This window comes from Ochlerotatus camptorhynchus, unplaced genomic scaffold (genome assembly GCF_037179485.1).
Source record: "Ochlerotatus camptorhynchus isolate MF236.1 unplaced genomic scaffold, CSIRO-AGI_Acam_v1.1 ptg000032l, whole genome shotgun sequence".
NCBI classification, from domain to species: domain Eukaryota; kingdom Metazoa; phylum Arthropoda; class Insecta; order Diptera; family Culicidae; genus Ochlerotatus; species Ochlerotatus camptorhynchus.
The window spans coordinates 450203-477446 of record NW_027040523.1 but is presented as its reverse complement, the minus strand read 5'-3'; the positions used below and the strand labels follow the sequence as shown (position 1 = coordinate 477446).

Sequence of the window (27244 nt, the reverse complement as noted above, 5' to 3'; positions counted from 1 at the left end):
TTTGTCATTGAATCATTTATATATATATATATTTTATTATAGCTTTACTTCAGTTCCGCAAGATAATACGATTAGTTCATATATTTGTAATCTTTAGATAAATATATGATATACTAAATGTTCTCCTCATCTGTGGTAGGTATATCTTTGATTTGAACTTAGCTTTCAAAAATCATTAGTTATGATTTCCGAAAATTATTTTGCATCGTTGAAGGCCTTTTGAACAAAAAATATAAAATTTAGACCCATCCGAAATGGAAACCAAAAAAACGTTAGTATAATCTGTACATTTGGATCTTTGCAAACTATTGTGACTTAAGTTTCAACTACTTTCATTTTGAGTATGGGTTTTGGGCAAATACTAGCTATGCTATATGATTTTCAGAAACGAAACATCATTTCTAGAATATAAAGCCATTTCTCATCAACGATGCTATTTATAATAAAAGGAATGCAATTTATAATTGTTTATAGAAAAACAAATTTAATATTTTAATAGTTTAGTACCAAATTGAGAAAGATAGCGAAAATGACTAGCAAACAGCGTTGAAATGTGATACGGTCCAATTAAAATAACATAAATTTTATGTAACATAAATTCAAGAACAGGAACAAAAATACTGATGATGTTGTTTTAAACTCATTTGATTTTGAATAATTTTGTTAAAAAAATCAAAAATACACATTGTAATCGAATTTTTGTTTTAATGTTTATGCTGATTGCAGGGAACTGTTTTTTTTAATTATTATTTGCACCACCGGAGATACCTACATTGTCTTCATATATGTATATATAGAATTTGGAGGATTACATACGCTTTTCCATATTTACAGTAAACTTTCTGTAGTAGCTGTTAATCTAACGATGAATGTTGCAAAACAAATTTCTTGAGGATTTTTTATTTAACTTCACTATTAGCTTATTTATTTATCAACGATGTTTGCTACATAGGTAGTTGGATTGAGTAAGATCGCTTTAGAGATGGACATTATCTTTTTTGTTTATTATAGTCTCGTTGAAAGTGACAAAAACATTTTAAATTTAATGAAAAATATATCAACAAATCAATAAATATAGCGTCCGATCACTTCGGTTCATAGTTCAGTTGTTGCATCTTATTTTTCTATATTCATGTAAGCGATAATGCGATAACCTCTCTTGTACAACTAGTTGAAAACGAAATGACCTGAAAGAAGATAAATGAGAAATATTTTTTTAATAGGTCAATCATATATCTACCAGTTCCAACCCAGTGCGAAACCGAACTAAATTATTTTTATCTAGATCAAAAAATCCTATGGTTTTGAACATTTAAATCGAACGTTTACAATTTTCGGGCATAAGTCAGAATTAAGTATCTTGTCGGATTGTCGATGGTAACACGGTTTACCCACCGCTAATCTGGAGCATTGTGATCCTTTGATCCAGGAATTACAGGAAACTCACGACCACAGGATCGAAAATGAGGTAACTACTGTAAAGTCTTAAATTTTGTTCAAGGTTCTTTAAAATTACACAATCTTTCAATAAGGTTCAAAAAATTTCAAATTTTAACATAAATTAGCATTGACTGTGCTTTATGTTAAACTATCATGACCAACTTGGTCAATTTCGTTGTACCCTGGGCATTGGCATAACCTTGAGGATTGCTTAACTGCAACCAGGTCCCAGGGCTTGTCTGTATCTTTACATTTTGAAAGATGCACACTAGTGATGCCAGTTGTGATGTAGCGAACCAAAGTTTGTTTTGATTTAACTACTAGCCAAAATTAAATAATTATGTAGTTTAGAATTATAGTATAAAATATGAATTGTTTCTTTTAAATAATTGAGTCTAATAGTTACAAAAATGTAAAAAATTAATTTCCATTATTTGGCTCAAAACTTTTGGAATGCTACATCACATAGATACTACCTTTGAATTTGGCTTGATCGAGTGGCGATTTTGTTTTCTCTTTTCTTTTATTTAGATCAATACGATGCAGTTTTGAAGAAAACAACGATATCAACTAGGTATATTCCTTCTCGGATGAAGACAGCGAAGATGATTTCCTTATGAGCGAATTTGAAGACGACGAGAGCGCAAACAAAACGACTGTTCTACCGCAAATCACTCTTTACTACTACTATTCAATATTACTTCCTCGATTTCTCGTAAAATAGTCAGTCATTCATCGGTTTCATTTATTAGCATTCAGAGGAGTTTTTGCTTTTATTTGTACCACCTTTGGTGCCTTTTAAGTTTTTACCAACCTCGATCATTATTTTGATTTTGATTTTGCGAGACAGAAGGGGGTCTTATGAAGGCCAGATCTCAAGTCTCAAGGCCAAATTCCAGAACTTGAGTGGAACATGGTTCTCACGTCAGACTATAATGTCTAAAATGAACCACATGCCCCAACCAACCCCTAGAACGGCTCCCATACACTCTCCATGCTGAATCGTGAGTCCCCCCTTTTCCCATATCATTACATGCAAAATAATAACCCGATGCAGGTCAATTGAATATGCCTAATTGAATTAGTTGCAATGATAGTGTTAACAGTAATGACAGTATAATATAGAAATTTAATAAAATGAATATTTACCTGTTAATAATGATCGAGGTTGGTGAAAAGTATGGGAAGTTGTTAGTAAAAGCAAAAACTCCACTGAATGCTAATAAATGAAACCGATGAATGACTGACTATTTTACGAGAAATCGAGGAAGTAATATTGAATAGTAGTAGTAAAGAGTGATTTGCGGTAGAACAGTCGTTTTGTTTGCGCTCTCGTCGTCTTCAAATTCGCTCATAAGGAAATCATCTTCGCTGTCTTCATCCGAGAAGGAATATAGTTGATATCGTTGTTTTCTTCAAAACTGCATCGTATTGATCTAAATAAAAGAAAAGAGAAAACAAAATCGCCACTCGATCAAGCCAAATTCAAAGGTAGTATCTGTGTGATGTAGCATTCTAAAAGTTTTGAGCCAAATAATGAAAATTAATTTTTTACATTTTTGTAACTATTAGACTCAATTATTTAAATGAAACAATTCATATTTTATACTATAATTCTAAACTACATAATTATTTAATTTTGGCTAGTAGTTAAATCAAAACAAACTTTGGTCCGCTACATCACAACTGGCATCACTAGTGTGCATCTTTCAAAATGTAAAGATACAGACAAGCCCTGGGACCTGGTTGCAGTTAAGCAATCCTCAAGGTTATGCCAATGCCCAGGGAGTTTTTACCAACCTCGATCATTATTAACAGGTAAATATTCATTTTATTAAATTACTATATTATACTGTCATTACTGTTAACAATATCATTGCAACTAATTCAATTAGGCATATTCAATTGACCTGCATCGGGTTATTATTTTGCATGTAATGATATGGGAAAAGGGGGGACTCACGATTCAGCACGGAGAGTGTATGGGAGCCGTTCTAGGGGTTGGTTGGGGCATGTGGTTCATTTTAGACATTATAGTCTGACGTGAGAACCATGTTCCACTCAAGTTCTGGAATTTGGCCTTGAGACTTGAGATCTGGCCTTCATAAGACCCCCTTCTGTCTCGCAAAATCAAAAAATCAAAATCAAATGACCAACTTGGTCAATTTCGTTGTATTGTTGTGTATCGAATGCATTTGCGGCATTATAAATTGGCGGTCCTCACCTTGCCTCATTCAGTATAAGCTTTTTGAATCTTATTAAAGGAAATTTGAATATTGCACCTCCACACAATATTGAACAAGGGTAGCATTGTGCTATTGTATTCGCTCGAATCAGAAAAAAAGGTCATTAAACCTTATTTTTTTAACATCAATATGTTATATTGTTTCGCTAGTTTTGCCGACACAACCATAAATCATCACCAAAAATAGTTTTCATGTAGCTTCCATTGGAAACGCACATAATTTTCATCCATAATCATAATTAATAGAGTTCATCTGAATTTCACATAGCATTTATGCGATCACATTAATTTAATATGATTTTTCATATGAATGTCGTCGTGATTTTGTGATGGGATTTGCAGCTATGTGATAAATTTTTTGAGTGATCCACTGTGTTAAACCAAAGATATCTAATTAACAAGATATCCCACTAATCAATTCCTCGAATAAGACAATGGAAAACCACCCTTATGTGATCTCAGTGCCATCTGGTGAGTGCACATTAAAACTATTGGTAGTCCCCCGCCAACTTCATTCACAGGGCTCAATAACTGACAGGTGCCTGCGCGGATGATGATGATGATCAGCCGAAGGAAGAGGACGATATCATCCTCGACGTCATCAGCATTATTTTGCGATACCAAGATTCTCATTTGTTTGTGATTGCTCCGGTTTTTTAATCATTACGCAACAGAAACAGTTGAGAAAACAAGCACACATCTAAACTCGCATCATAATTGGCTTTTTAGCGGCGCCGGTGGTGTAGTGGTAAGCGTGATTACTTCTCACCCCAGCAGACCTGGGTTAAATCCAAGTCGGAAGGGGAAGTAAAGCCGTTGGTCCCCGGTTCATGAGTTGATGGGTCGATAGGTAGGGTCCAGGTGTGGGAGCTGCCTCTCTGGCGTCGGTAGCATTGGTGCTCAGCACGGAAAACAAGATCGACGGAAAACAAATGAAGGAAAAAAAATGGCTTTTAATGTGTTTTGCTTTTGAGTGAAAGAGTTTCTAATATCATCACCGGTATCAGTAAGATGCAAATCTCTAATAGTAATTTGCGAAGCTGTTGCACAATATTATTTTTATAAACCTAGAAGTTATCATTGGAAAAAAAAACAATATCTCTGCCTAAAGCATTATTCCAACACTCAACCACTGGAAATGCAACGTATCAGAATCAATGCTAAACAATCGTTATAAAATGTGCCATCTTCCTTGGCCAACGCAGCACGTAATCTATCCAAAAATTACGTTGGATAATGATTACTTTCCTTTTTTATAACAAGGTAGAAAGGTAAAGCAAACGGCAGCTGCCGAAGCTGAATGATGACGATGAGTGATGAAACCCCCTCGTGTTTTGTTTTGCGTCCACTCAGTGGTATGGGTTCGTAAATGCATAGATGTTGGTTTGCGTGTTTTCTTCCAATCTCGGTCCAACACTTGGTTACATGGCCGATTTATGGAAAACCATCGCTGAAGTTGGGCTTTTCATGGCTAATGTGCTCGTAGAAACATTGTCACTGAAAATCTTAAGGACGGCATTTCGCGGATTCAGATGCCACCTCAGCATCTTCGCTAGGACGCTCAACTGCTGTGTCGACAACTCCACCATGAGAAAATTTGCAAGATTTTGAGGCTACACACTTATAGCGAATTCGTTTATTATCGGGGTTGAAACCAGTTCCAACCCAGTGCGAAACCGAACTTTTTGTCAGTGCGAACCTCAACCTGAGCTAGGTTTTAAAAACAAACGAGCAAACTGACGTTTGTCGGAAAACAAGCAGACCCAATTCTGATACCCGATCCAGGTTGGAACTGAATAATAAACGAATTCGCTATTAGATTTTTTCCCGAGATGGGCACCTATCAGGGTCTGCCTCCCAGCACGAAACCAATCGGTCTAAAATTTACGTGATATCACATTCGAAAGTGGGTTGAATTGAATATGATATGTTACCACAACGTATCCAAAAGACTGGCAGCTCTGCTAATCTGTTCCCGATATGATTTATTTTGTATTGTTGTATGCAAAATGTACTTACCAATAGTAATCACCTTAACTAAACGCTGCATGTGAGCGAGCGAGTCGTAATTAAGAAGACAACAAATAAATGATTTTTGTGTCTATCGATAGCACAGTCAAACAACGAATTCAGAGCTACGATGAATGTTCGAGTGTGTGTGTATTTTACATACCACCATATCCTGGATATGGTGACATATTCGGTTGCGCTGGTACGTATGCTCCGGTATATTGCGGCGCGTATTGTGGCATTCCCATTCCTGGACCAGCAGTTAACATAAGCTGTGGTTCGGGAAGGATGATGGATTTATGTTCAGAATTTTCTCCTTCCTTTTGTCGCTCAGCGTCGGCCACTTCCAATTTGTCAACCTTGGATGTATATTCTCTGGTTACCTGGTGGCAAATTTAAATACGATTTTTAGATCAATGCACACATGTGTGAGCAATTGCATTTATTACAACTTACCTGTATTAGATAGGGCATTGCAAAGTCCATGATGTTATGACGCCATGCCAATTCGAGGATGATATCCGGGCGTAACAGATCGTAGCACTATGAAAACAGAATAAAAATGTCATAATTTAAAGCAAAAGTACACATTTATTTCCATCCATAATACCTGGAACAAGCATGCTGCGAAGCAATCGTGCGCTCCTCGCTCTAGGAACCATCCGAGTAATTCTTCTGCCAATTCACCTTGATGGGACTCGGCCGCATATTCCATGGCGTCTTTGAATAGACGATCCTTTTTGCACAATTCCACACTCTGCTTCCAACGGTTGTTTCCTGAACAAGGGGGAAGAAGAATTAATAACAGAAAATTGATTCTTGCGGATTATCCTTTGTTAACATCATACCTTTGTACAGGTAAGCAGCGATTCGTCTAAATTCCGTCAGTTCATGTTTTTCGAGCTTCTGAGCAAGAGCAATATTGTCGAAATTGTCAAAAGCGTCGATTGAAGTTCTGAGGCCTTGATAGTCCTCTTCGTCAATTAGAAGTCCATTAAGGGCTTCATTGATTGCCTTGTTGTTTAGACTTTGCACAGATCGGAGGTAAGTCTTGATCAGCTGAAGGTGTCCTTGCTTGGTGAAGAAGTTGACGGAACGAGTATGATCCATACGGGGTGCCAGCACGAGGAGCATATCGTTCAGCAAGAGCGGTTTGTAGTCCAGATAAAACTGGATGGCCTTGTAGTACAGCTCAATATTGGCAACTTTAGTAATAATGTCCTTGAAGTGTCCCTCTCGCCATGCCTCCGTAGGATGGGCCATCATTGCTAGAACGGCATTGTCGAACTCTTCGTATTTGTCATAGAGGAACACCAACTCGGACCAAAGGTGGGCTTGTTCTGCGGCACGAAGTACTTTCGGAATGTTTACTCGCGACCAGAACAATTCCAAATGCTCACGCATTTTTGCTGGTTTGTACTTCGAGTAGAGGATAGCCAATTCCGTAAACATACCCATATGGGCCCGTTCAAGACCAAGGGCTGCTTCCAGGAGTCCAATCAGTTCTTCGAAATGTCCTCGATCCTGGTAGTACGTGATCAAATCTTCCAGCTCGTCCGCATGAACCACAATATGCAAGCCGCACATTTGAGCCAACCGGAACTCTTCAGCATCGACGCAAGCAAAACAAACTTCTTTCCAGGTGCGTGTAGAATTTGCCTTCCTTGCGCCATCGACTGCTCCTTGGAATTCTTTCAAATGTACCAATGTGATAGCCAATCTGGCAAAATTGCTAACGTTGTTGTATAGCAGCTTAGCAGCTTCGTACATTTTATCGTTGAAGCAACGGTCGCCGATTTTCTGGATATCGGCATGATTTGGTCCGGAAACAAATTCCTCCAAGTCAGCTAGTCTACCAGTACGAGCGTACGCATAAATAAGCTCACTCTCAATGTAGCTTTCACGAGCCTTCTTGCGTGCCATCTGTAGATAACGTACCAAGTCTTCCCAGGACTCATTCTTGCTGGCAGTTTCCACGACATCCATGTATGCACTAGGATCGTCGGCTTTAATGTAACTGTCAATTGCTTCCTTTACCAGGCCTTGCTGCAGCTGTGCACGTGCCAATTGAGACCAGACGGCTGGTTCATTGCAACGTTCAGCAAATTCATTCGCTCGCTCTAAATTGTGCACTTGTTCAATCAATACCTGAATGGCGGAGGTGTTGACATCGAACTTCTTGAAGATAGCAAACGCTTCCTCGTACAATTCGTTATTGATTGCAATGTTAGCAATATCAGGCGCATCGTAGTTGTCCAAACGATTAATGTAATCCATTACGCGGCTTCGGTCGGCTTTTATTGCCGTTAATATCAGAAGATTTTGCAAGTTGCGGTGATCCGAGAAAACGGACGAATCCAACACGATTTTCTCAAGCAATTCAATCAGCTCGTTCGGCAAATCTGCTGTCATGAATGCCTTGACAGTAACGGAAATATCGTCCGGATCCTGAGTCTCTGAGAGGGCAGTTTGCACAACCTGATCAATCAGTTGACGTTTGTACGGGTTTGCTTCGGACAGCACATCGGCCCATAATTCTGCATCACGGCGACGAACCAGGTACCTTGCTTCTGATTTAAACAGCGAGTTTTCATTGCACACTGCAATCAGCTCACGATCACAGTGACCGCGTTCATAAGCAACGCAAGCCAAATGAGGATCACGCTTTTCACAGTACCGGCCAACCACACGGCTATCGTAGAATTGATTCTCCTTCAGGAACCGTTCCGGATTGTTATTCGAGTCAATGTAGATTTTAGCCAAAGCATTGTGAGTTGCTGGCTCGATGCAGCCTTCATGGACGCGAGATTCTAACCACGGGAGCAGCAACTTGAGACGATTACGCTTCTCGACTTCTTCAACAAGCTCGTCAGTGGAGAATTGTCCTTTCACGACCAAGATTAAATTCTTAATGATGTCTTCGGAACAATCGACATCCAGTAGCCCACCAACAACGACTGGGAGACGAGATGGATTTACCTTCTGTACATAGATTTCAATGTATTTTTGCAAACTGTTCCGGTACAGATACAGAACGAGGTCGTGAACAAAATCAAAACGATCACAAACGATGATCAACGGAAGTTGATCGGTGAGCTTAGCTTCCTTGAGGAAGTTCTTAACTCGTTCAGCGTTGTAGCAGTTGGACTCACGACAGATGCGTTCAACTTCCTTGATTTGATTGGTCTTGCACGCTGCCTGGATGTATTTGAAGTGCACTTCCGGATCCTGGCTAAAGTTAACAATCGATCCAAGGAAATAGAACAACCCTTCGTAGCTCTTGAAGCTTTCAAACAAATCAATCAATGCCTTCGTAGTCAGTTGTTCGTGGTACTTGGTAGCAATCTGCACGCAAATCTGCAAGTTCTGACGAATGTTGGCAGTTAGCATTGCTTTCAAGCATTCCAGTGAATCTTCAACCGATAGTGTTCCGAAGAATCCCACCAGCCAGTCTCCGTTCAGTAGATGGGTATGAACAACGGCACGCTTGATGTCATACAAATCAGTGTAATGTTCCAATGCTCGTTGCAGCAATCCGGCCTTCTCGCATAGCTGGGCAATGTGAGCGCGATCGTAATGAGTGAACATAGCATTTCCGAGGATGGCATCAGCAACTTGTGGCGCGGACATCAAATTCATCTCCAGCAGACGGGTTTGGAGAGAACCTTCACTGGGACGATTGTTCTTCAAAGCATCAAGCAAGAAAGCCGTACACTGCTGTACCATGTTTTGTTCCATGAAAATATCTACGATCTGATTGATATCTGCCAGTGGTTCTTCATCGGCTACCAGCATACTAGCAAATCCAGCACCCTGTTCCGGATTTGTGCGCATAACGGAACGCAACAAGAAAACATAATCTGGACTGTAGTTGACCTTCTTGGCGTAGAGCACAATCTTTTGGAACTGACCGGTTTCAGCGAAACATTGAATAACTTTATTCGGGACGTTTGAGCGCAGGTAGATCGACAGCGCTAGAGTGGGATCTGACGGCTTTACCAAGTCACCTAACTCTTCGCTGCACTCAAGTTTCTCTTCCTTGAGCCATTTCTCGCACAGTTGTTTACGACCTTGCGCCAGTACAGGGCGACACAGTTCTAGGGACTCGTACTTATTAAGCTTGCCTTGATCAAGCAGAATGCCAAAGTATTGCAACAATGGAGGAGAGTTTGTTCCGGGTTGAGCTGGAACTTGCTGGAATTTTTGGATGGTTTGTGGAGTACGAAGAATTCCTCTAGGAGCAATGGCTGCGACCTTGGCAGCTTCTGCGTACTGACCGTTTTGGAACAAATGATTGAACTTGCGAACAAACAAATCTTCGGCCCCGGACAAATTGTTACGGACAGCCATGCGCAATGCAAGATCAGGATTTTGCAGTACTGTGTTGATGTAGGGAATGATTTGTTCCTCATCAACAGTCACCGACAGAACCTGTCCTTTACGATTGACACCGATAATGCCTCCACTGGATTCATGAGGTGCCGTTACGAAAATGGTATCAGCCGAAATACGGTTCATGTAGATACATGTTCCAGTTTCGATATCATACATATGGATGTATCCATATTTGGTGATCAAATATATTACGTCGTATTTGGGAGAAACTTGCATCGCTACTGGGAAGTCACTCTGCGCTTCCGGTGGGAAGAAGACATCCACTGCTTTCTTCGTGAAAGCTGTGTTGCCAGTGGGTGGAGCTCCAACTTCAATGATATGGAGTTTGGCAGCGGTAGCCGAACGTACGGCGAAACAGAACAGCGTAGATGGTTCCTTGTTCTCTTCCATTTTGAACGTCGCGAATGAAGCGGCGTGTCCTTCGATTGCCTGAGACACCTTGCGTTCCACCGAATACAGTTGCATTGCCCCGATCACACGGTTTTGCTGAGCGGAAATACCTAGAATTAGACGAGAAAGGTTCCTAAGCTATTGCGCAAGACAATATGAGCAGAAGCTACTTACCAACTAAAAGAAGCCAAGCCTGCTTGGGATCGGTTCTATAGTTGATGATCTGGCATCCGTTCAGTGATGAATGACGTTCAAACATCTTCACCGGAGTTGAGTCCCCTTCCATGGACCAATGGTACACCGATGTCTCCGTCACCAAAGACAGAGTGTTCAAGGTGATCCATTTCCAGAAAACGACCTCCTCGGTCATTGTATGAGCCTTCATTTTGGATTTCATCTCGATGTTAAAAATTTGGAGCGTCTTTTGAGCTGCGGGACCAAAATTTGAAACAAATTATCGTTATTGCAAGTTGTTTACCAAAATTTCAAGCATAGATACCTTTCAGAGCTATGACCTTGCTAGCAGGGTTCATTATGGCCGAATCAGCGCTAATCGGCCGGCGGATAGGATTTTGCGCATCGTTCATATCGATAATGACGACTTGCGCTGTTTCGCCAATCTTCTCACGGACGCAAATGAACTTGTCGGATTCCATTGTCAAGTTGGTGAAGGAGATTGAGCTCGGATTGATGTTGATGTTGGTGAGCTATTGGAGAAGGAGATTAATTATTTTTACGGTAGAAGATATTTTAGTTGTGGCATGAGAAATTGGGAGGATTGAAACGCTAAATATTTCTGTCGATGACCGAATAGGTATTTCATAAACAGCTGGTGGCAACAACCTAGATTTCCAGGTATTTCCAGATATTAATTTGATCCGGAATAAATTTGCCAGAGTTTCCACTTAATTTATGTTTTTTTTTCCTGGTTTAAATCTCAACATTTTTCCGGTTGTTATCTGCTTATAATAATTATTATAATCTAATTATAATAATCTGTATTCGAAAAAAAAATTTACATTCAAAAATGGTGTTTATGTTCGACAGTTTCAACCACTTTCTTAAAAAAAAAACAAAGAAAAACGCAAAAGTTTATTAGGTTTTTTTTTTTTTTTTTTTGTCTGCTATGTCAGGCTTAGACCATGGGTTGGTCCATCTTGCCTTTGGTTGTCTTCAGTATTTTATGTTGATTCTTTGATTGTAGGTTGCCTTGCTGATCGATACGTTTGGTTCATATGTTCATGTTGATATCTTTCAGAAATTGAGTTACACTCTTCAGCTCGTCTATGTTTTGGTCCATGAATATTTGAGAAAGCGGTTTCATGCTATCTAGCACTTGCGCCTTCGCCCTTGAGTGCTGCCACCTGATGCATTGGTACAGTATATGTTCCAAGTCTTCTACTTCGTCACACAGATTACACATTTCGTCGTCCTCCCATTTCCATTTGAATTTCCTCTCTTTTGTCATCACATGGTTGGATCTTATACGACTGAGGGTGATTTTTTCCTCCGTTGTGAGATTTAACCCTTTACACCATGGTATCCTTAGGGGTTCTTTGACGAACTCAAAATGTTTAACTCCTTTGGTCAAAGAAATGTTTTGGTAGTTACTAGTCCACTTTTTCCAGATGCCTTTTTTAGCTAATGCTAGGGTGTCGCCCAGCGTGAGTTTTTCTTCATTTGATGCTGTGTTGGAAGTCGCCTGTACTGCTAACCTATCTGCAAACTCATTACCCTGAATCCCTACGTGGCTGGGGATCCACTGAATGTTAACGGTTTTTCCGAATTCCTCTAATCGCTGTCTTATTACCAGGATATCTCTTACTATGTGGTTTGTTCTGCATTTTTCTTTGTTTTTCAGGGCCTCACATGCACTTTTCGAATCCGTGATGATGACCACTTCCTGATAGTTTTTGCTCTCGGCTATTGATATTGCTTCGCGAATTGCTATCAATTCCGCGTTCATTATGCTGGTGTTGACGTTGATCTTTACTGCTTTGTAGAGTTTGTCCGTCCAGTCTACTGCCGCGATCGCTGTCCCGTTGATATTCTTGGATGCATCCGTGAATATTTTCTTGACCTTGCCGTACGTTGTTTGCAGAAGCTCGTTTGCTGCTCCTCTCCATTGTTCTGGGCTGATACTCATCGCTACTCTCACAAAGGAATTTTGTACCGTCTCTACTTTTTGCCTATTCGTTTTAGCCGCGTTCCCATATATTGAAGCCCCGTATTCTATTTTCGATCTTACTAATGCATTACCAATTTTTAGCATCGTTTCTGGGTTAGCTGGACTCCTTTTTCCACTTATCATCTTGAGCATATTTATGCTCTTGCTTGCTTTGTTGGATACTGTCTCTATATGTTTTCTGTGAGTTAGTCCTCGATCTACCGTATAGCCCAAGTATCTGTGGGTGTTGGCAAGTTCGATTTTTTCTCCGCAAACTTTTATATTTATGTTTTTGTCCTTGATTTTGCTGAAATTGATCGCAGCGCATTTTGTAGGATTTACCGATAGGTTTAGTGTGGCTAGTTTTGTTGTTAGCTTTTGCAGGAATCTATTTGCTCTACCAATTATTTCCGGACCATCTCCTGAAACGAAAACCGTGAAGTCATCTGCGAACTGGACTAATACCACTCCTTCCTCTTCAATTTTGTGAAGTTCAGCTGTATAGATGTTAAACAGCAACGGCGATAGTGGGCATCCTTGGGGGAGGCCGCTGTTTACTGTTATTGACACCGTGGCTTCTGGGGACAAAATATTAAGCTGTCGCTCCTTCAGATACTCGAATATCCATTCGAAAGCTTTAATTGGTATTTTTTCCTGTGCTAGTGTTGCTAGTAGGGTCTGGCAGTTCACCGAGTCAAATGCCTTGTCCAGATCTAGGAATACAGCTAGGGCATACTGTTTGGCCTGTTTGGCTTCCTTCACCGAGTTGATTACATGATTTACACAGCTTATTGCCGAGTAGTTCTTACGAAAACCGAAGGAGAGCTCTGGAAATATGTTGTTATCCTCCGCGTATTTGTATAGTCGGTCCTTTACTATAGTGTTTATTGTCTTCAGGAGCACGTTCATTAGAACGATCCCTCGTTTTGCTGCTACATCACTTTTGTCCTTGTTTGGCTTTTGAATTAAAACTAGTTTGTTTTGTCTCCATCTTACCGGTATGTTGTTGGTTCTCCAGACTCGATCCAGCTGTGTGCAAACTTCCATTAGGATTTCCCATCTTAATCCTTTCAGGATGTGGTACGAGATGTAGTCCATGCCTGCCGCCGAGTGGTCCTTCTTGCTCTTGAGAACTCGCATGAATTCCGAGAACTGGAGTGGTGCTTCTACTTCCTCGTCCGTACTCAGTCCTAAGGTAAGTTTATGAGTGTTCAGTTCAGTCTTTTTTTGTTCGTAGTTCATCCCTATGAACTTCTCTGCAATCTCTTTGGACGGGTTCGTGTCCGCCCCTCTTTTGTTGCCTGTTAAAGCCGTATCTAGACCTCTGATGATGTTCCATATCTGTTTAGCCGGCGTCGATTCGTCGATTTTCTCCTTTAGCTCCGTGTCGTGCTTCCTTTTCTCCTTTCTTACTGTTCTCTTGAACACCGCCCTTGCCTTCTGCATTTTAAGTTGGTTTTCCAGCGTTTTGTTCCGGTTGTAGATTCTCAGTTGTTCCCTCTTTTCGTTGTACGCTGATTGTATGTCCTGGTTCCACCATCGCTTAAGATAGTTCGCTTTCTTATTTGTTATGGTATAGCTGGCTTTTTTAATGTTTTCTTCGAAAACATCCTGCATTTCTTCGGGATTGTATAGAAATTGGGGTTGTATACTGTTTAGGAGCTCCATTGCCTTCTTTTTGTTCACCTTGGTTCGCTTTCCGGGCACTGTAGGTACGTCTAGTTGCAGGTCCATTACTATGCTCATGTGACAGCTTCCAAACTCCTCTTCTACTACTTCCCATTCCGTGATGCTCGCTATGTATCCAGAAGCCATCGAGAGATCGATCGCCGTTGGTTCTGCGTTTATGCGTGGGATCGTTGTTGGTCTTCCGTCGTTGAGCAGCACCATTTTCGATGCTACAACCTCTTCAGCTATCGCCTTGCCTTTTACACATGGCTTTGCCCCGCTCTCCCATATTGGATGTCTGGCGTTGAAGTCACCAGTAAGGATGACTTCACCATCTAGACCTTCGATGAAATTAAAAATTTCTTTGATTTTTAGCACTTCGTTTTTAATTAGGCTCTGATCCGGTGGAATGTACACCGAAAGTATTGTGAAGTTGGTGCTTATACTTTTTGTTTTTATGGCAACCGCTTCTATCGGGTCGAAGTTAGGGAGCTTAACTTCCTCGTATGTTACGTCATCTCTGATGAGAATGGCAACACCTCCGTATCCTTCTTCTCTGCATTTCTTGACGATGCTGAATCCTTTTATTCTATAGTTTTCCGTTGGCTTGATCCATATCTCCTGCAGGCTTGCAATGTGCACTTTTTCTCTGTTCAGGAAGACCGCTAGTTCTTCTCGTGTTTCGGTGGGCCTTAATGATTGTACGTTGGATTGCATGATCTTGAAATTATCCATCATTGTGTGTTAGGGGCTCTTCTGTTTCCTTGTTGGGCGATTCCGTACACTCCGCTAGATCTTCCATGAATTCTTGTATGATTTCGTTCAGTGTGGAACTTACCCTTATTAGTATTTCCTCCAGGTTGACTTCCGAGGCTGCCTGTCCAACCACCTCCGCGTTGATTGCTGATTGCAGTCTCATCAGCTTTCTGACTAGATTCAGGTTTCTCCAGAAATGCTTCAGCTCCATCATCGTCCTTTCCAAAACTGTTGCTTTGTGTGGGTTTTCTGTGAACTGTCGTTGGTGTTGCTTTTCCTTTACTTTATCTGCGTACGTTCCTTGTTTGTCGCCTGGCGTCGTTTTCTGTGGTGTTCTGCTGTTTTTTTTCCACACGAACTTGTATTGACTGCTGTTTGCGTTTCTCTGCGAGCGACACTGCTCGTCTCGCTGCTCACCCATATCTGGAAATTCCTCTTCGAAATTCGACAGCAAGTCGAACTGATTAGCCTGTCTCCATTTCTCGTTTGCTTCCTTGTACGTCAATTTTTCCAACTGCATTCCCGCGTTGATTTGTACCTGTTTTTCCTTCTCTGGGCACTTGCTATCCGTCGGACTGTGCGGACCTCCGCAATTGATGCATGCCTTCTGCCTGCAGTTGTCGTCTTCGTGTTGAACTCCGCATTCCTTACATTTTGTTGTCCTCCAGCATTTTTCTCTCCGGTGTCCAAATCCCCAACAGTTTGAGCATTGCTTCACCGGGAACAGGTAGAGTTCAATCTTGAACCTGCATCCGTATAGCGACACGCTGTCTGGTAGTTGCTTTCCTCGGAAGATGATTTTGACGTTTTCCGTATCCGTTAGCTTCTTGTTCCTATCCATTTTCTTCATCCTTTCCACTTTGATGATTTCGCCCTCCGACAACAGATCTTCCATCAATTCTTGCTCGCTGTAATCTCTCGGTATTCCTTTAGCCAAACTCACTGTCTGTCTGAGGATTATTGGGACGTAGCACTTGAGGTTTAGCTCCTCCATGTTAATCTCCATTAGTTTTTTGGCTTCCTGTGGTGCTCCGAACGATACCTTGAATCGAAACCTGCCAATCGCCGTGATATCGGTGTAGGTTTTGATTCCCTTACTGGATAGGGCTTTACCCACACTGACTGGGTGTCTGATGGTAGGTTTCTCGTAGTCCCATGGCTCCAGGTACACCGTGTCGTTTTGTTGGTTATCCTGCTGGTTGCTGCTGTTTCCTGGGTTTTTTCCGTGTTCTGTTACTTTGGATGTTCCTCCTCCTTTCGATACCGTTGGACCTTGTCCTGTTTTGGCCTTCACCGTTGCCGTCATTTTCACCTCCTTATTCTTGTACTGCTTCCTTGTTTCAATTTGCGATTTCGTGCTCATTTTCTTTCACTTGCATTCTTTGCGGATTGCTTTTTGATTTTTCTTACGCTTTTATCTTCTACTTTTCTTCGTTTAATTGCTATCTTCTCTTCGCTTAAATCCTAATGCCACTTCACTTAATTTATATTTTTTCTTCTCTATGTATTTCTATATATTATTGCCCCGTGACACCTTACGGACTGAAACTCTTCACCGACACTTAACTTTTTCTAGGTTATAGCTAGTTTATCTTCTTGTCTTTTAGAAACCACCGCAGCACTTTTGAGCGGCCGGTTCGGCCATCCGACCCTCCATCACACCGGAACCACTCGACCTCCTTGCAATCCGTTCCACTTAAACTTTCTGGTCGAAAATCAGCTGTTCACACACTTTTTCTGCCACTAAATCGATTTTTTTAACCAAACAAAATCAAAAAAAACGACCGCACGTGAAGGTTACTTTTTCGACGATGGTTTATTAGGTTTTGCACCGTCGGGGTTAACCTCAATCTGATGACAGTTCAGTGGTACTGTTTACGTGGACTTAGTCGATTTTTTCTTGGGTGGATTTTCTCGATAATTTTTCAGACTGCAGTGAGATGTACACAGCATTTCTGCAATGTTCACGAGCAACATCCTTGCAACGCGCTGTTCCTCGACAATTTTCAAGTTAAAATTCAGAAACCTTAGAAATTTTTTTTCGAAAAAACGACTAAGTGCTTGTAAACAGTACCACTGAACTGTCAAAAAGGTTCAGCCGTTTAACACTGAGTTCATTTGTGACGTCACGCTGCAGAACCTAATTCGTATCTAACGTTCATTGTTAATTTTGGATCGACTGAGAATAAGGTTTTGCACCGTCGGGGTTAACCTCAATCTGATGACAGTTTAGTGGTACTGTTTACGTGGACTTAGCCGATTTTTTCTTGGGTGGATTTTCTCGATAATTTTTCAGACTGCAGTGAGATGTAAACCACATTTCTGCAATGTTTACAAGCAACATCCTTGCAATGCGCTGTTCCTCGACAATTTTCAAGTTAAAATTCGGAAATTTTAGAATTTTTTTTTCGAAAAAACGACTAAGTGCTTGTAAACAGTACCACTGAACTGTCAAAAAGGTTCAGCCGATTAACACTGAGTTCATTCGTGACGTCACGCTGCAGAACCTAATGGAATGGCAAAAAGAAAGTGAGAGACTGTGAATGTGTAAGTAAGTTAATTAACTGAGTGATAAGTGAGTAGTGAGATGTGAGTTAGCATATTGCATCAAATCTTCCCGAGCAACGCCGGGAGTGTTCAACTAGGGGTATTCGGGGTAAAACGGACAGTGGAGATAATACGGACACCTGATTGTTTGATCGCTTAACTATTGAATAATTGGGTTTTGGTCACACCCACTCTTAATTAACGAATGGGCGTACTTTGGTTCGCGTGTAAAGGGCCTTACAAGTTTTGTTTACAAATGCTTTTGTGCCGTTATCAAATGTTATGCCTGAAATGTTGCTTCTATCTTTGACAATACAACAGAAGGACTAGCCTATGTTTGCAGCTTGAACACTGCCTTCTTGTTTCAAGATAGTTATAGAAAAAAGGCTATGACGTGTGCGCGTAGAATCACATCCGCGTAGTAATCCGATTGAAATTCAATCATTGAATAAGAAAATCCTTATTAATCTGGTTAATGCTTTTGGTCTGCTTGCGTTTTCTTATTGAAACTCAAGACTAAATAGGAAGATTTATTCTACAACTTTAAAGGTTAGTTACCTCCCTAAGCGGACCCCCCGCATCCTAATTCTTTTGTTAATCTACTTAATGTAATTAGACTTTCGGAAGTTTCTTATTTAAGTTCATTTGATGATTATGATATTTCATTAGTCTAATTTAATAAATAATTGAAATATTTAATTTACCTAATCAATCATAGCCCATGCTTTATTAAGTACCTGTACTTGTGCTTGTAATCTAAAATTAAACTTGTTTCAAGTACTTTTTACTTTGACCTATATTTATTATATTTTAGTTCGACCCAGGTGACACCTTTAAGTGACTAAAATGCTTCACTTTGAAGTTAGTGTCCTAGCTGATTTTTAAATTATATAAGGTATATGCTCCAACTACGCTCACACGTTTCCACTATGTCGCACCACAAAAATACGTATGGGTATCTCACAATAGAAGCACGCCAGAGTGGAAATCCCGAGCCATAGTTCAAACATTTATCCCAAATCAAAATGAAGCACATATAAGATTAGTTGCAATACCATGTACAAAAATGGTGTTTAACATTGTTCCCTGAGTACTTCAATAAAAACAAAAACTTGTCACACAAATAGAAGAAGCACCGTTGGGCACTTTCTGAAATATTTCAATAGTATAATTCCCTTGCAAACCCAAATAAATCTAACTGCGTAAAAATAAATAAGAGTGATTTGCGGAAAACCCGCGTACTACGACGCGGCTCTCAAACAAAGGATTAACAAGTGTGATACTAACACTGCTGGACTAGATATTTGGTTCTCCCATTCAGTGGTTCATCAGAGAGGGGAAGCTCAGTAATCCCCATTGCCTGCCCATGCCGCCATTCTATCGCGGCATGAGCCAGCAACGCTGGCATAAACACTCCAGTATAAAGCATGAAATTCATCCCGCCCACCAACAGCAAGGTGCAAAAACTAGCCAAGGAGAGGGAACCTCAGATTTTGAAACTGACTCACATATACACATCATATCGTCTTTCGAATGTATTCAAAATTTTGAAACTGTCCTTAAATGCAATTATGAAGAAATAAATGATGATTTTTGATAGACCTTTCGTAGCTGTCCCATATTGATATCCGATCCAGAATGGAACTGAATCAGAAACAAATTCAATCAATCCAATCCTCTAACCATCCTAGTTCATTTGTGTCATTTTTGACCTGGAAACACTGAGTAAATTTTCTCTGAGGAAGGTTAAGTTACAAACAAACAGACGTAACTATTTAAATAAATTTTATCTTAAAATATCGTCACAGAACTTACTAACGACATCTCGGGAGCTATTCGCGCTGGGTTCTCAATGTCTCAAACAATATTGCATACAAGCAGGGATGGATCTCTCTTTGGGACTTTTTCATTACTTTTCAATGTGGAATGCTTACGTTATTGAAAACATCCAACTGTATTTTCAGTTAACCCATCTTAAAATAGATAGTTTAGTGCTATTAATCTCCTTATCAAAATTCTAAATTTCCGCACCGCAGAGACACAATCTCTGTTTTCACTGAAAGTGCACTTGAGAGCGCTCTTTCAGTGAAAACAGAGTGCCCTTTCAGTGAAAACACAGGTAGGGAGATTAATAGCATTGAACTATTTATTTTACGATGGGATGACTGAAAATTTAACTGGATTTTACGTTGACATTCTATAATATTAAGTAATCAAAAATCCCCAAAAGAGTGATCCACCACAGCATACTATAGTCGCTAATTTATAGTCAGGCGGATAGAATTTCAATCTACCAAAAAGCGGAACCAATTCAATATATTGTAGAACAACAATTGAAAAGGTACTATCAAGTTTTATAAACAAAACGTTTTGAATTGCATTAACCTGATGAATGTGACAAACAAATAAAATAATAAATGTTTGATGATTTTGCACATTTTACCAGTTGTATACTGTCTCCCCAGCTTACAAAATCTAGGTATTTATCGATTAAAACTAAGATTTATCTATCTGGCAAACTTTGAATCGAGCTGAAAACTAAGTCCATTCCTATAGTGTGGATTTTGATTCTGATGCTCCCACTTTTGCAACCAATGAAGGTGCGGCACCCAGGGTTGCTTCCACTCACTTGTTATAATAAAATGTTTTTCGGAATTATGAAGTCATTACATGATATAATAATATGTTGTACTTGCAAGTAACAAGAAGAGGGTGTAAAGTGTGTGTTTGTCTCGTAAAACCTGTCAATCAACGATCTTATGATTCGTGAGCGTTCACTCAGAGTGAGCGCTCACGAATCGTAAAATCGCTGATTGCGACGAACTGAAAGCAATATTGACAGGTTGTATATGTCAAACACATACTTCACAACTTTTTCTTGTAACTAAAAAGTACAAATTACCATTATAACATCTAATGGCTTCATAATTCCGAAAAAACAATTTATTATAGGAAGTGAGTGGAAGCAACCCTGGCGGCACCATTTCGGCATACCTCACTTCACTCGACACGCCCCCTTAAATCAGTCTTTCCGTCAGCCCCGTATATTTTTCTACAGCATTCGTAATTTAACTCTTGAGCAAGAATTTGATGCATGAACGTTAGCTGTTTATCTTCATTGTTTTTGATTGCGTTACTAATAATATCCGCCTCAGATCATGCCTGACGGAAATGGGTCCTATATACCGAAGTAATGCTCTACCCTATGTTAAGAATAAAACTGGATCTTTTGACAATAACCTACATTGTAACTGGACAGTACAATTTAATCCAGTTACTTTACTTCAGTAGGTTTTATACTAAACGCAAACGTTACACATTAATGGCTTATGTTGTTTACCCATTTAATGGGTTAACCTGAATTACTACTAAGTGGGAGAAATTTTACCCATTAATGGGTACTGTAAATGCAGAGTGTGTTATGTTATATAATGATCATTTTCAAATGGTCGAACATTTAGAACATTTTCTCCAAGTAAGTATAGATAATCGAGTCCGTCTAGAGGTTCAAAATTAATGATTTACGTTTTGTTGTATGTTAAAATTTGTCCATTAAAATATGCCAAAGCAAAACTGCAAATAGCCTGCTAGCGGCTCCATATAATATTTAATGTTATAAAATTCGTCGACGTGTGTCCAATGATGATTAATACAATATGCATGACTCAATTTAAAAGTAACTAAAAATGTCCAAAGCTCTTTCTCTTCTACGTTCAAGCTGTTGTTATCGTTACGAACGACTGACACAGAGAGTGGAAAGATTCAGAAAAGAAGCACAGTATTCATCATCATCGTCATCGTCATCGCTAGCAGCAGTGTATCCATTTATCCACGGTGGAGCTATGCAGAAAAGGGGGCGTCTATTGATTCGTTTTTTTTTTTCTTTTTCCATAATCTTCTTTTCACTTATCGTTTTACAATCCTCGCCCAGACAGAAAATGTAGATAAATAACTTATCCTAAATTACCTGCAAATGCTCCTGAAAGCGTATCGGGAGAGCTTGCGACATGTTGGCGATTTAATAACGTACTCGTATGCAACAAATTAGGACAGTTTTCAACACTTTTTACACGATTTTTCACTGGAAATCAGCAAATCTCCGCTTCCGCTGATTTTCTGGTGCACAGAGCAATCAATTGAATGCCTCTCCACTCTTCACAATTTCAACATGGCGCCCGTGTTCGAAAAATCGTTCTATTGTGACGACAGTATTCCTACGCCTATGGATTAAAACGTAAATTAATTCGTTAATACAAATCCAATAATTAATAATGCGACACTGCTATTTCAAGCACTAGATATTCAATAAAGGTTTCAACTTTTGACGATTATTTCATTTAACAAATCACTGTCAAGTATCCGTAATTAAATTTCGAAACTTGGAACTACTTTCTGTTCCACAATCTGCCACATGAACACTTTTTTGACGTCTACTCATGAATGTCGACACCGCTGACAGTCACTAGATTTTTCTTCCTTTTTGCGGTGGTGACCTTCCGTACTTATTGATTTTTCCGCCTCAGATCATGCCTCAAAGCAGTGTATTACCACAATAAGCATTACGGAGAAAGTAGCAGATGATGCAGTATTCACTTTATTTATTATGTAACGCAGATTGAATATAATCCCTTTATGTTGTTATCAACGGGAAAGCAAGCTAAATAATCACCATACAGTTGCTACAGATATCAGTTCACAGACGCATATCGATTATACCACCCAAAGACCTAGTACACTGAAATATTTATTGCAACACGTTCAACAAGTTTTTAGATACAGATAACAATAATGCAAGAAATTTTCTATATTGTTCCCGGTGCAAAGAATAACACGATTTTTTTAAGAACACCACACAAAAGAGCTCCTGTGTCGGCTTCAAGATGACGATGATTAAGCGAATGCAATTTTATGATGGCGGTTTTGGTTTTGACAGTTTCTGATGAATGCACCAGAATGAATGAGCACTTGTTACACGGTAAAAAAAAACTTTTCAGAATCATCTCGAGATTGCACGCTATTTCAAAACTTCCCGAATTTGGGTAGAACCCACCCAGATCGGTAAAAACTAAACGTACCCAAAAATGGGTAAACTATGTTGGGAGTGACAAGTTGACGAATGCACGTTGTTTCGTGAAAACCAGCCCATCAGTGGCAGGCGCGTACACGGTAACCAGCGTAAACACATAAATGAGTAAAATAATACACACTTTTTATATTTATATGCAGCTGTCAAAAAATGTGTAAATTTGGAGATCTTAAAATGTGTAAAAAAATACACATTTTAAGAATGTAGTACCAGTCAAAAAATGTGTATTTTTATACTCATTAATGGGTAAAAAAAACTTCAAACTTTGCTGTATCCTGCCTTGTTTACGCACGCCATTCTGGTGCATTTGTATATATTTCAGCAAAGTACAACAGGAAAATAAAAAAAAAGTCAGTTATGCGAGGCATGCGAGGTAGGCGACGATTGTTCGTATTTGACAGCCACCTCCCCCCTTGAAAATAACTGGTTTGAGCCCGGGACATGCTGCCTACACAGAAATTCAAAACAACCCAAAATTAAGTTCTTTTCACTCATCTCCCATGTTCCGTACGATAAGCCAAATTTGGGTAAACCGGCACAAAGTACACTGAACCAATATGACATATTCCTGTTATGTGGAAGTCTAATAAATTTGCGCTATAAGATAATCCATTGAAAATGTGTCAGGTAAATTCTATATGAATATCTGATACATTTAAAATGCTGATAATTTGGTAACTTTTATATGATCGTCATATGATAAATGAAAATCGGTCAAATTATAATAAATAACTGAAATGGATTTGAAACCCATAAGCATAAGCTTTACTTTTCACCACAATATAATATATGTGTCATAAATCAATCGAAGTAAAGTTTATATGATAATCACATGAAATTTATTTCTTCTTTTGACACATATATTTAATCGATTTCTAAAAATAAATCGAAAAATAAACATCAGGCAGTGGGAGCTTTCACAGTTGTGTCTTTTTTTTTATTGTAACTGATTTGGGATTCGATCCAGAACTATTGAGGTGTGATGCTTTCGGTGTCTGCGCTCGATTCCACTGGGCCAATGCTGACTTCAATATTGAGCTCGTTCAATTAGCATGAAGTAAGAACAGCTCTCCCGACATGGAATGTAGTGCAACGTTATGCTCGTTTTGCTAGAGTGAAGAAAAATAACACTGACAAATTTATGCTCCGTTTCTGTGGTGTCGTGTATTCAAATCTTTCTTAATGCTCATGTGTGCAATAAGACAACGACTACATTATATGAGTTCATGGAACTGGTTCATGAAGTTCGAGTACTAGTGCTGGAATCTGAATTAGCCGTGTAGAAGGCTTACAATTAGAATCTTAGCAAAGTAAATATTGCAGTAGAATCATTTTTTTTTTCAATCTCAATACATTCTTTTCCGGAATCCCTTATCTTATGGAACAATAACAAACAAGGATTATTCAATACAGTATCATTGTTATTAGCTATATTTAGTTCGACTTATCATTTCAATGAGTGTACGATGTTGAAAATTGTTTCAATAATTTATAAAGAACAATCATGTAAGATGTTTTTTATTGGAAGCGATATTCATCCCGGAAAATCATGCCAAAACAAATGTTTGCTGTTGGATTTCTTAAAAGGCAAATATAGATGACTATTTAATGATTGGGATAGATCTGTTTACAATCTTTAAACCTCAAAAATCAAAGGAAGCTATTCCAATGAGATATACATGTTTTCCTATACTGCAAAGTTAAATGACAGTCCAATACTTTCTACATGTCTGTTTACATGCGACATATCAACAAACGTCAAAAATCGTTAAAAGCAACTCCAATAAAATATACATGATTATCTTATAAGATATATCTTTTAGTGAGCAATATTCATCATGAAAACAGATATATTTGACTGAATTTTCCCATAGTGCAAACTTATATGATTTTCCATTAGTTTCTAGATGTCTGTTCCCACCCATGACATATCAACAGTTTTTCACCATGAAATATATCAGACAATATTCATATACATCTTACCTATCGCTAACCAAGAACGAAGCAAAGTTTTATGAAGTACTGAGTATGTGAAATTACGATAGAAATCATTCCATATCGCAGTCATAGTTTTTAAGTGATAATCCGATGGAATCTATCAATCATCACATAGAATGCGAGGCATGCGAGGTAGGCGACGATTGTTCGTATTTGACAGCCACCTCCCCCCTTGAAAATAACTGGTTTGAGCCCGGGACATGCTGCCTACACAGAAATTCAAAACAACCCAAAATTAAGTTCTTTTCACTCATCTCCCATGTTCCGTACGATAAGCCAAATTTGGGTAAACCGGCACAAAGTACACTGAACCAATATGACATATTCCTGTTATGTGGAAGTCTAATAAATTTGCGCTATAAGATAATCCATTGAAAATGTGTCAGGTAAATTCTATATGAATATCTGATACATTTAAAATGCTGATAATTTGGTAACTTTTATATGATCGTCATATGATAAATGAAAATCGGTCAAATTATAATAAATAACTGAAATGGATTTGAAACCCATAAGCATAAGCTTTACTTTTCACCACAATATAATATATGTGTCATAAATCAATCGAAGTAAAGTTTATATGATAATCACATGAAATTTATTTCTTCTTTTGACACATATATTTAATCGATTTCTAAAAATAAATCGAAAAATAAACATCAGGCAGTGGGAGCTTTCACAGTTGTGTCTTTTTTTTTATTGTAACTGATTTGGGATTCGATCCAGAACTATTGAGGTGTGATGCTTTCGGTGTCTGCGCTCGATTCCACTGGGCCAATGCTGACTTCAATATTGAGCTCGTTCAATTAGCATGAAGTAAGAACAGCTCTCCCGACATGGAATGTAGTGCAACGTTATGCTCGTTTTGCTAGAGTGAAGAAAAATAACACTGACAAATTTATGCTCCGTTTCTGTGGTGTCGTGTATTCAAATCTTTCTTAATGCTCATGTGTGCAATAAGACAACGACTACATTATATGAGTTCATGGAACTGGTTCATGAAGTTCGAGTACTAGTGCTGGAATCTGAATTAGCCGTGTAGAAGGCTTACAATTAGAATCTTAGCAAAGTAAATATTGCAGTAGAATCATTTTTTTTTTCAATCTCAATACATTCTTTTCCGGAATCCCTTATCTTATGGAACAATAACAAACAAGGATTATTCAATACAGTATCATTGTTATTAGCTATATTTAGTTCGACTTATCATTTCAATGAGTGTACGATGTTGAAAATTGTTTCAATAATTTATAAAGAACAATCATGTAAGATGTTTTTTATTGGAAGCGATATTCATCCCGGAAAATCATGCCAAAACAAATGTTTGCTGTTGGATTTCTTAAAAGGCAAATATAGATGACTATTTAATGATTGGGATAGATCTGTTTACAATCTTTAAACCTCAAAAATCAAAGGAAGCTATTCCAATGAGATATACATGTTTTCCTATACTGCAAAGTTAAATGACAGTCCAATACTTTCTACATGTCTGTTTACATGCGACATATCAACAAACGTCAAAAATCGTTAAAAGCAACTCCAATAAAATATACATGATTATCTTATAAGATATATCTTTTAGTGAGCAATATTCATCATGAAAACAGATATATTTGACTGAATTTTCCCATAGTGCAAACTTATATGATTTTCCATTAGTTTCTAGATGTCTGTTCCCACCCATGACATATCAACAGTTTTTCACCATGAAATATATCAGACAATATTCATATACATCTTACCTATCGCTAACCAAGAACGAAGCAAAGTTTTATGAAGTACTGAGTATGTGAAATTACGATAGAAATCATTCCATATCGCAGTCATAGTTTTTAAGTGATAATCCGATGGAATCTATCAATCATCACATAGAATGAATAAATCTGCTGACATTGCAATGTTATAAGATGGATCCAATAAACGGTACATGTCGATTTGTTTCAGTGTAGTTTGCATTTAAGCACGGCAAAAAAAATTACCCATCGCTAAGTTATTTTCAATTTTTTCTACCCAAAATTAAGTTCAATTAACTCAAATTTGGGTGTATCGCATATTACTCAATTTTGGCTTCTTGTACGGAACTAGACGGTTGAGTCTAATCTTTCGTTCTATTTTTGACAACAATAGCGAGAGGAAATGAAACGGACAGAGGTCAAATAACTCAAATTTGAGTTTAAAAAACCCAAGCGGTGGGTAGTTTTGTTTTTCTGTGTACACGGAGACGAAAAACTACCCAAAGTTAAGTACTTTTCCCTCAATTCCGGGGTTCAGCCCAATAACCCAAATTTGAGTAAATCACATATAGTAGTTTCCATTTAACACCAGCAAAAAAAATACCTACTCTTATGGTGGTAAGCTCCAACCGGTATTATACTCGAATTAAATCCTGATCAAGAATGTCCGGCTGCCTTGATGTCGACATCAGAGTTAATCAACACGACTCTATGCAAACACTTTGCAGATCATCCATACAAGGACGGTATTAAAAGTTAATCCGAGTTGGAGCTTACCGCCATTAAGTATATTCTACCAAAATTAAGTT

At 38.8% G+C, this 27244-nt stretch overlaps 2 protein-coding genes across 4 annotated transcripts; both read right to left on the bottom strand.

Annotated features, from left to right (window-relative positions):
• Positions 1-31: 31 nt before the first annotated feature.
• Positions 32-22450, bottom strand: Chc (clathrin heavy chain). Of its 3 annotated transcripts, none has more exons than XM_065230791.1 (9): positions 22288-22450; positions 21586-21838; positions 10980-11187; positions 10655-10909; positions 6544-10590; positions 6306-6472; positions 6152-6238; positions 5705-6078; positions 32-1187 (listed from the first exon to the last, which is right to left on the bottom strand). In XM_065230791.1, exons 2-8 carry the CDS (start codon positions 21625-21627, stop codon positions 5851-5853), a joined length of 5034 nt encoding a protein of 1677 aa, XP_065086863.1. In that variant the 5' UTR covers positions 21628-21838; positions 22288-22450; the 3' UTR covers positions 32-1187; positions 5705-5850. The 3 variants fall into 3 exon arrangements, with proteins under 3 accessions (XP_065086863.1, XP_065086870.1, XP_065086856.1); XM_065230798.1 differs by having other exon boundaries at positions 22293-22450; XM_065230784.1 differs by lacking the exon at positions 22288-22450 and having other exon boundaries at positions 21586-22095.
• LOC135708639 (uncharacterized) lies at positions 13342-16434 on the bottom strand. The gene is made up of 2 exons (XM_065230746.1): positions 15709-16434; positions 13342-13434 (listed from the first exon to the last, which is right to left on the bottom strand). The coding sequence occupies exons 1-2, from the start codon at positions 16432-16434 to the stop codon at positions 13342-13344; spliced, it is 819 nt and encodes a 272-aa protein (XP_065086818.1).
• Positions 22451-27244: the final 4794 nt, after the last annotated feature.

Excerpts from the sequence above, each read along its gene's own strand:
- LOC135708639 (XM_065230746.1), bottom strand. The coding sequence starts at position 16,434 with ATGAGCACGAAATCGCAAATTGAAACAAGGAAGCAGTACAAGAATAAG. Across the intron at positions 13,435-15,708 it reads CAAAATGTAAGGAATGCGGA|CTGTGTAAATCATGTAATCA; the intron begins GTTCAACACGAA and ends CTCGGCAATAAG.
- Chc (XM_065230791.1), bottom strand. The coding sequence starts at position 21,627 with ATGTCGCAAGCTCTCCCGATACGCTTTCAGGAGCATTTGCAG. Across the intron at positions 6,473-6,543 it reads CGCTGCTTACCTGTACAAAG|GAAACAACCGTTGGAAGCAG; the intron begins GTATGATGTTAA and ends CCCCTTGTTCAG. Across the intron at positions 6,239-6,305 it reads TCGCAGCATGCTTGTTCCAG|TGCTACGATCTGTTACGCCC; the intron begins GTATTATGGATG and ends CTGTTTTCATAG.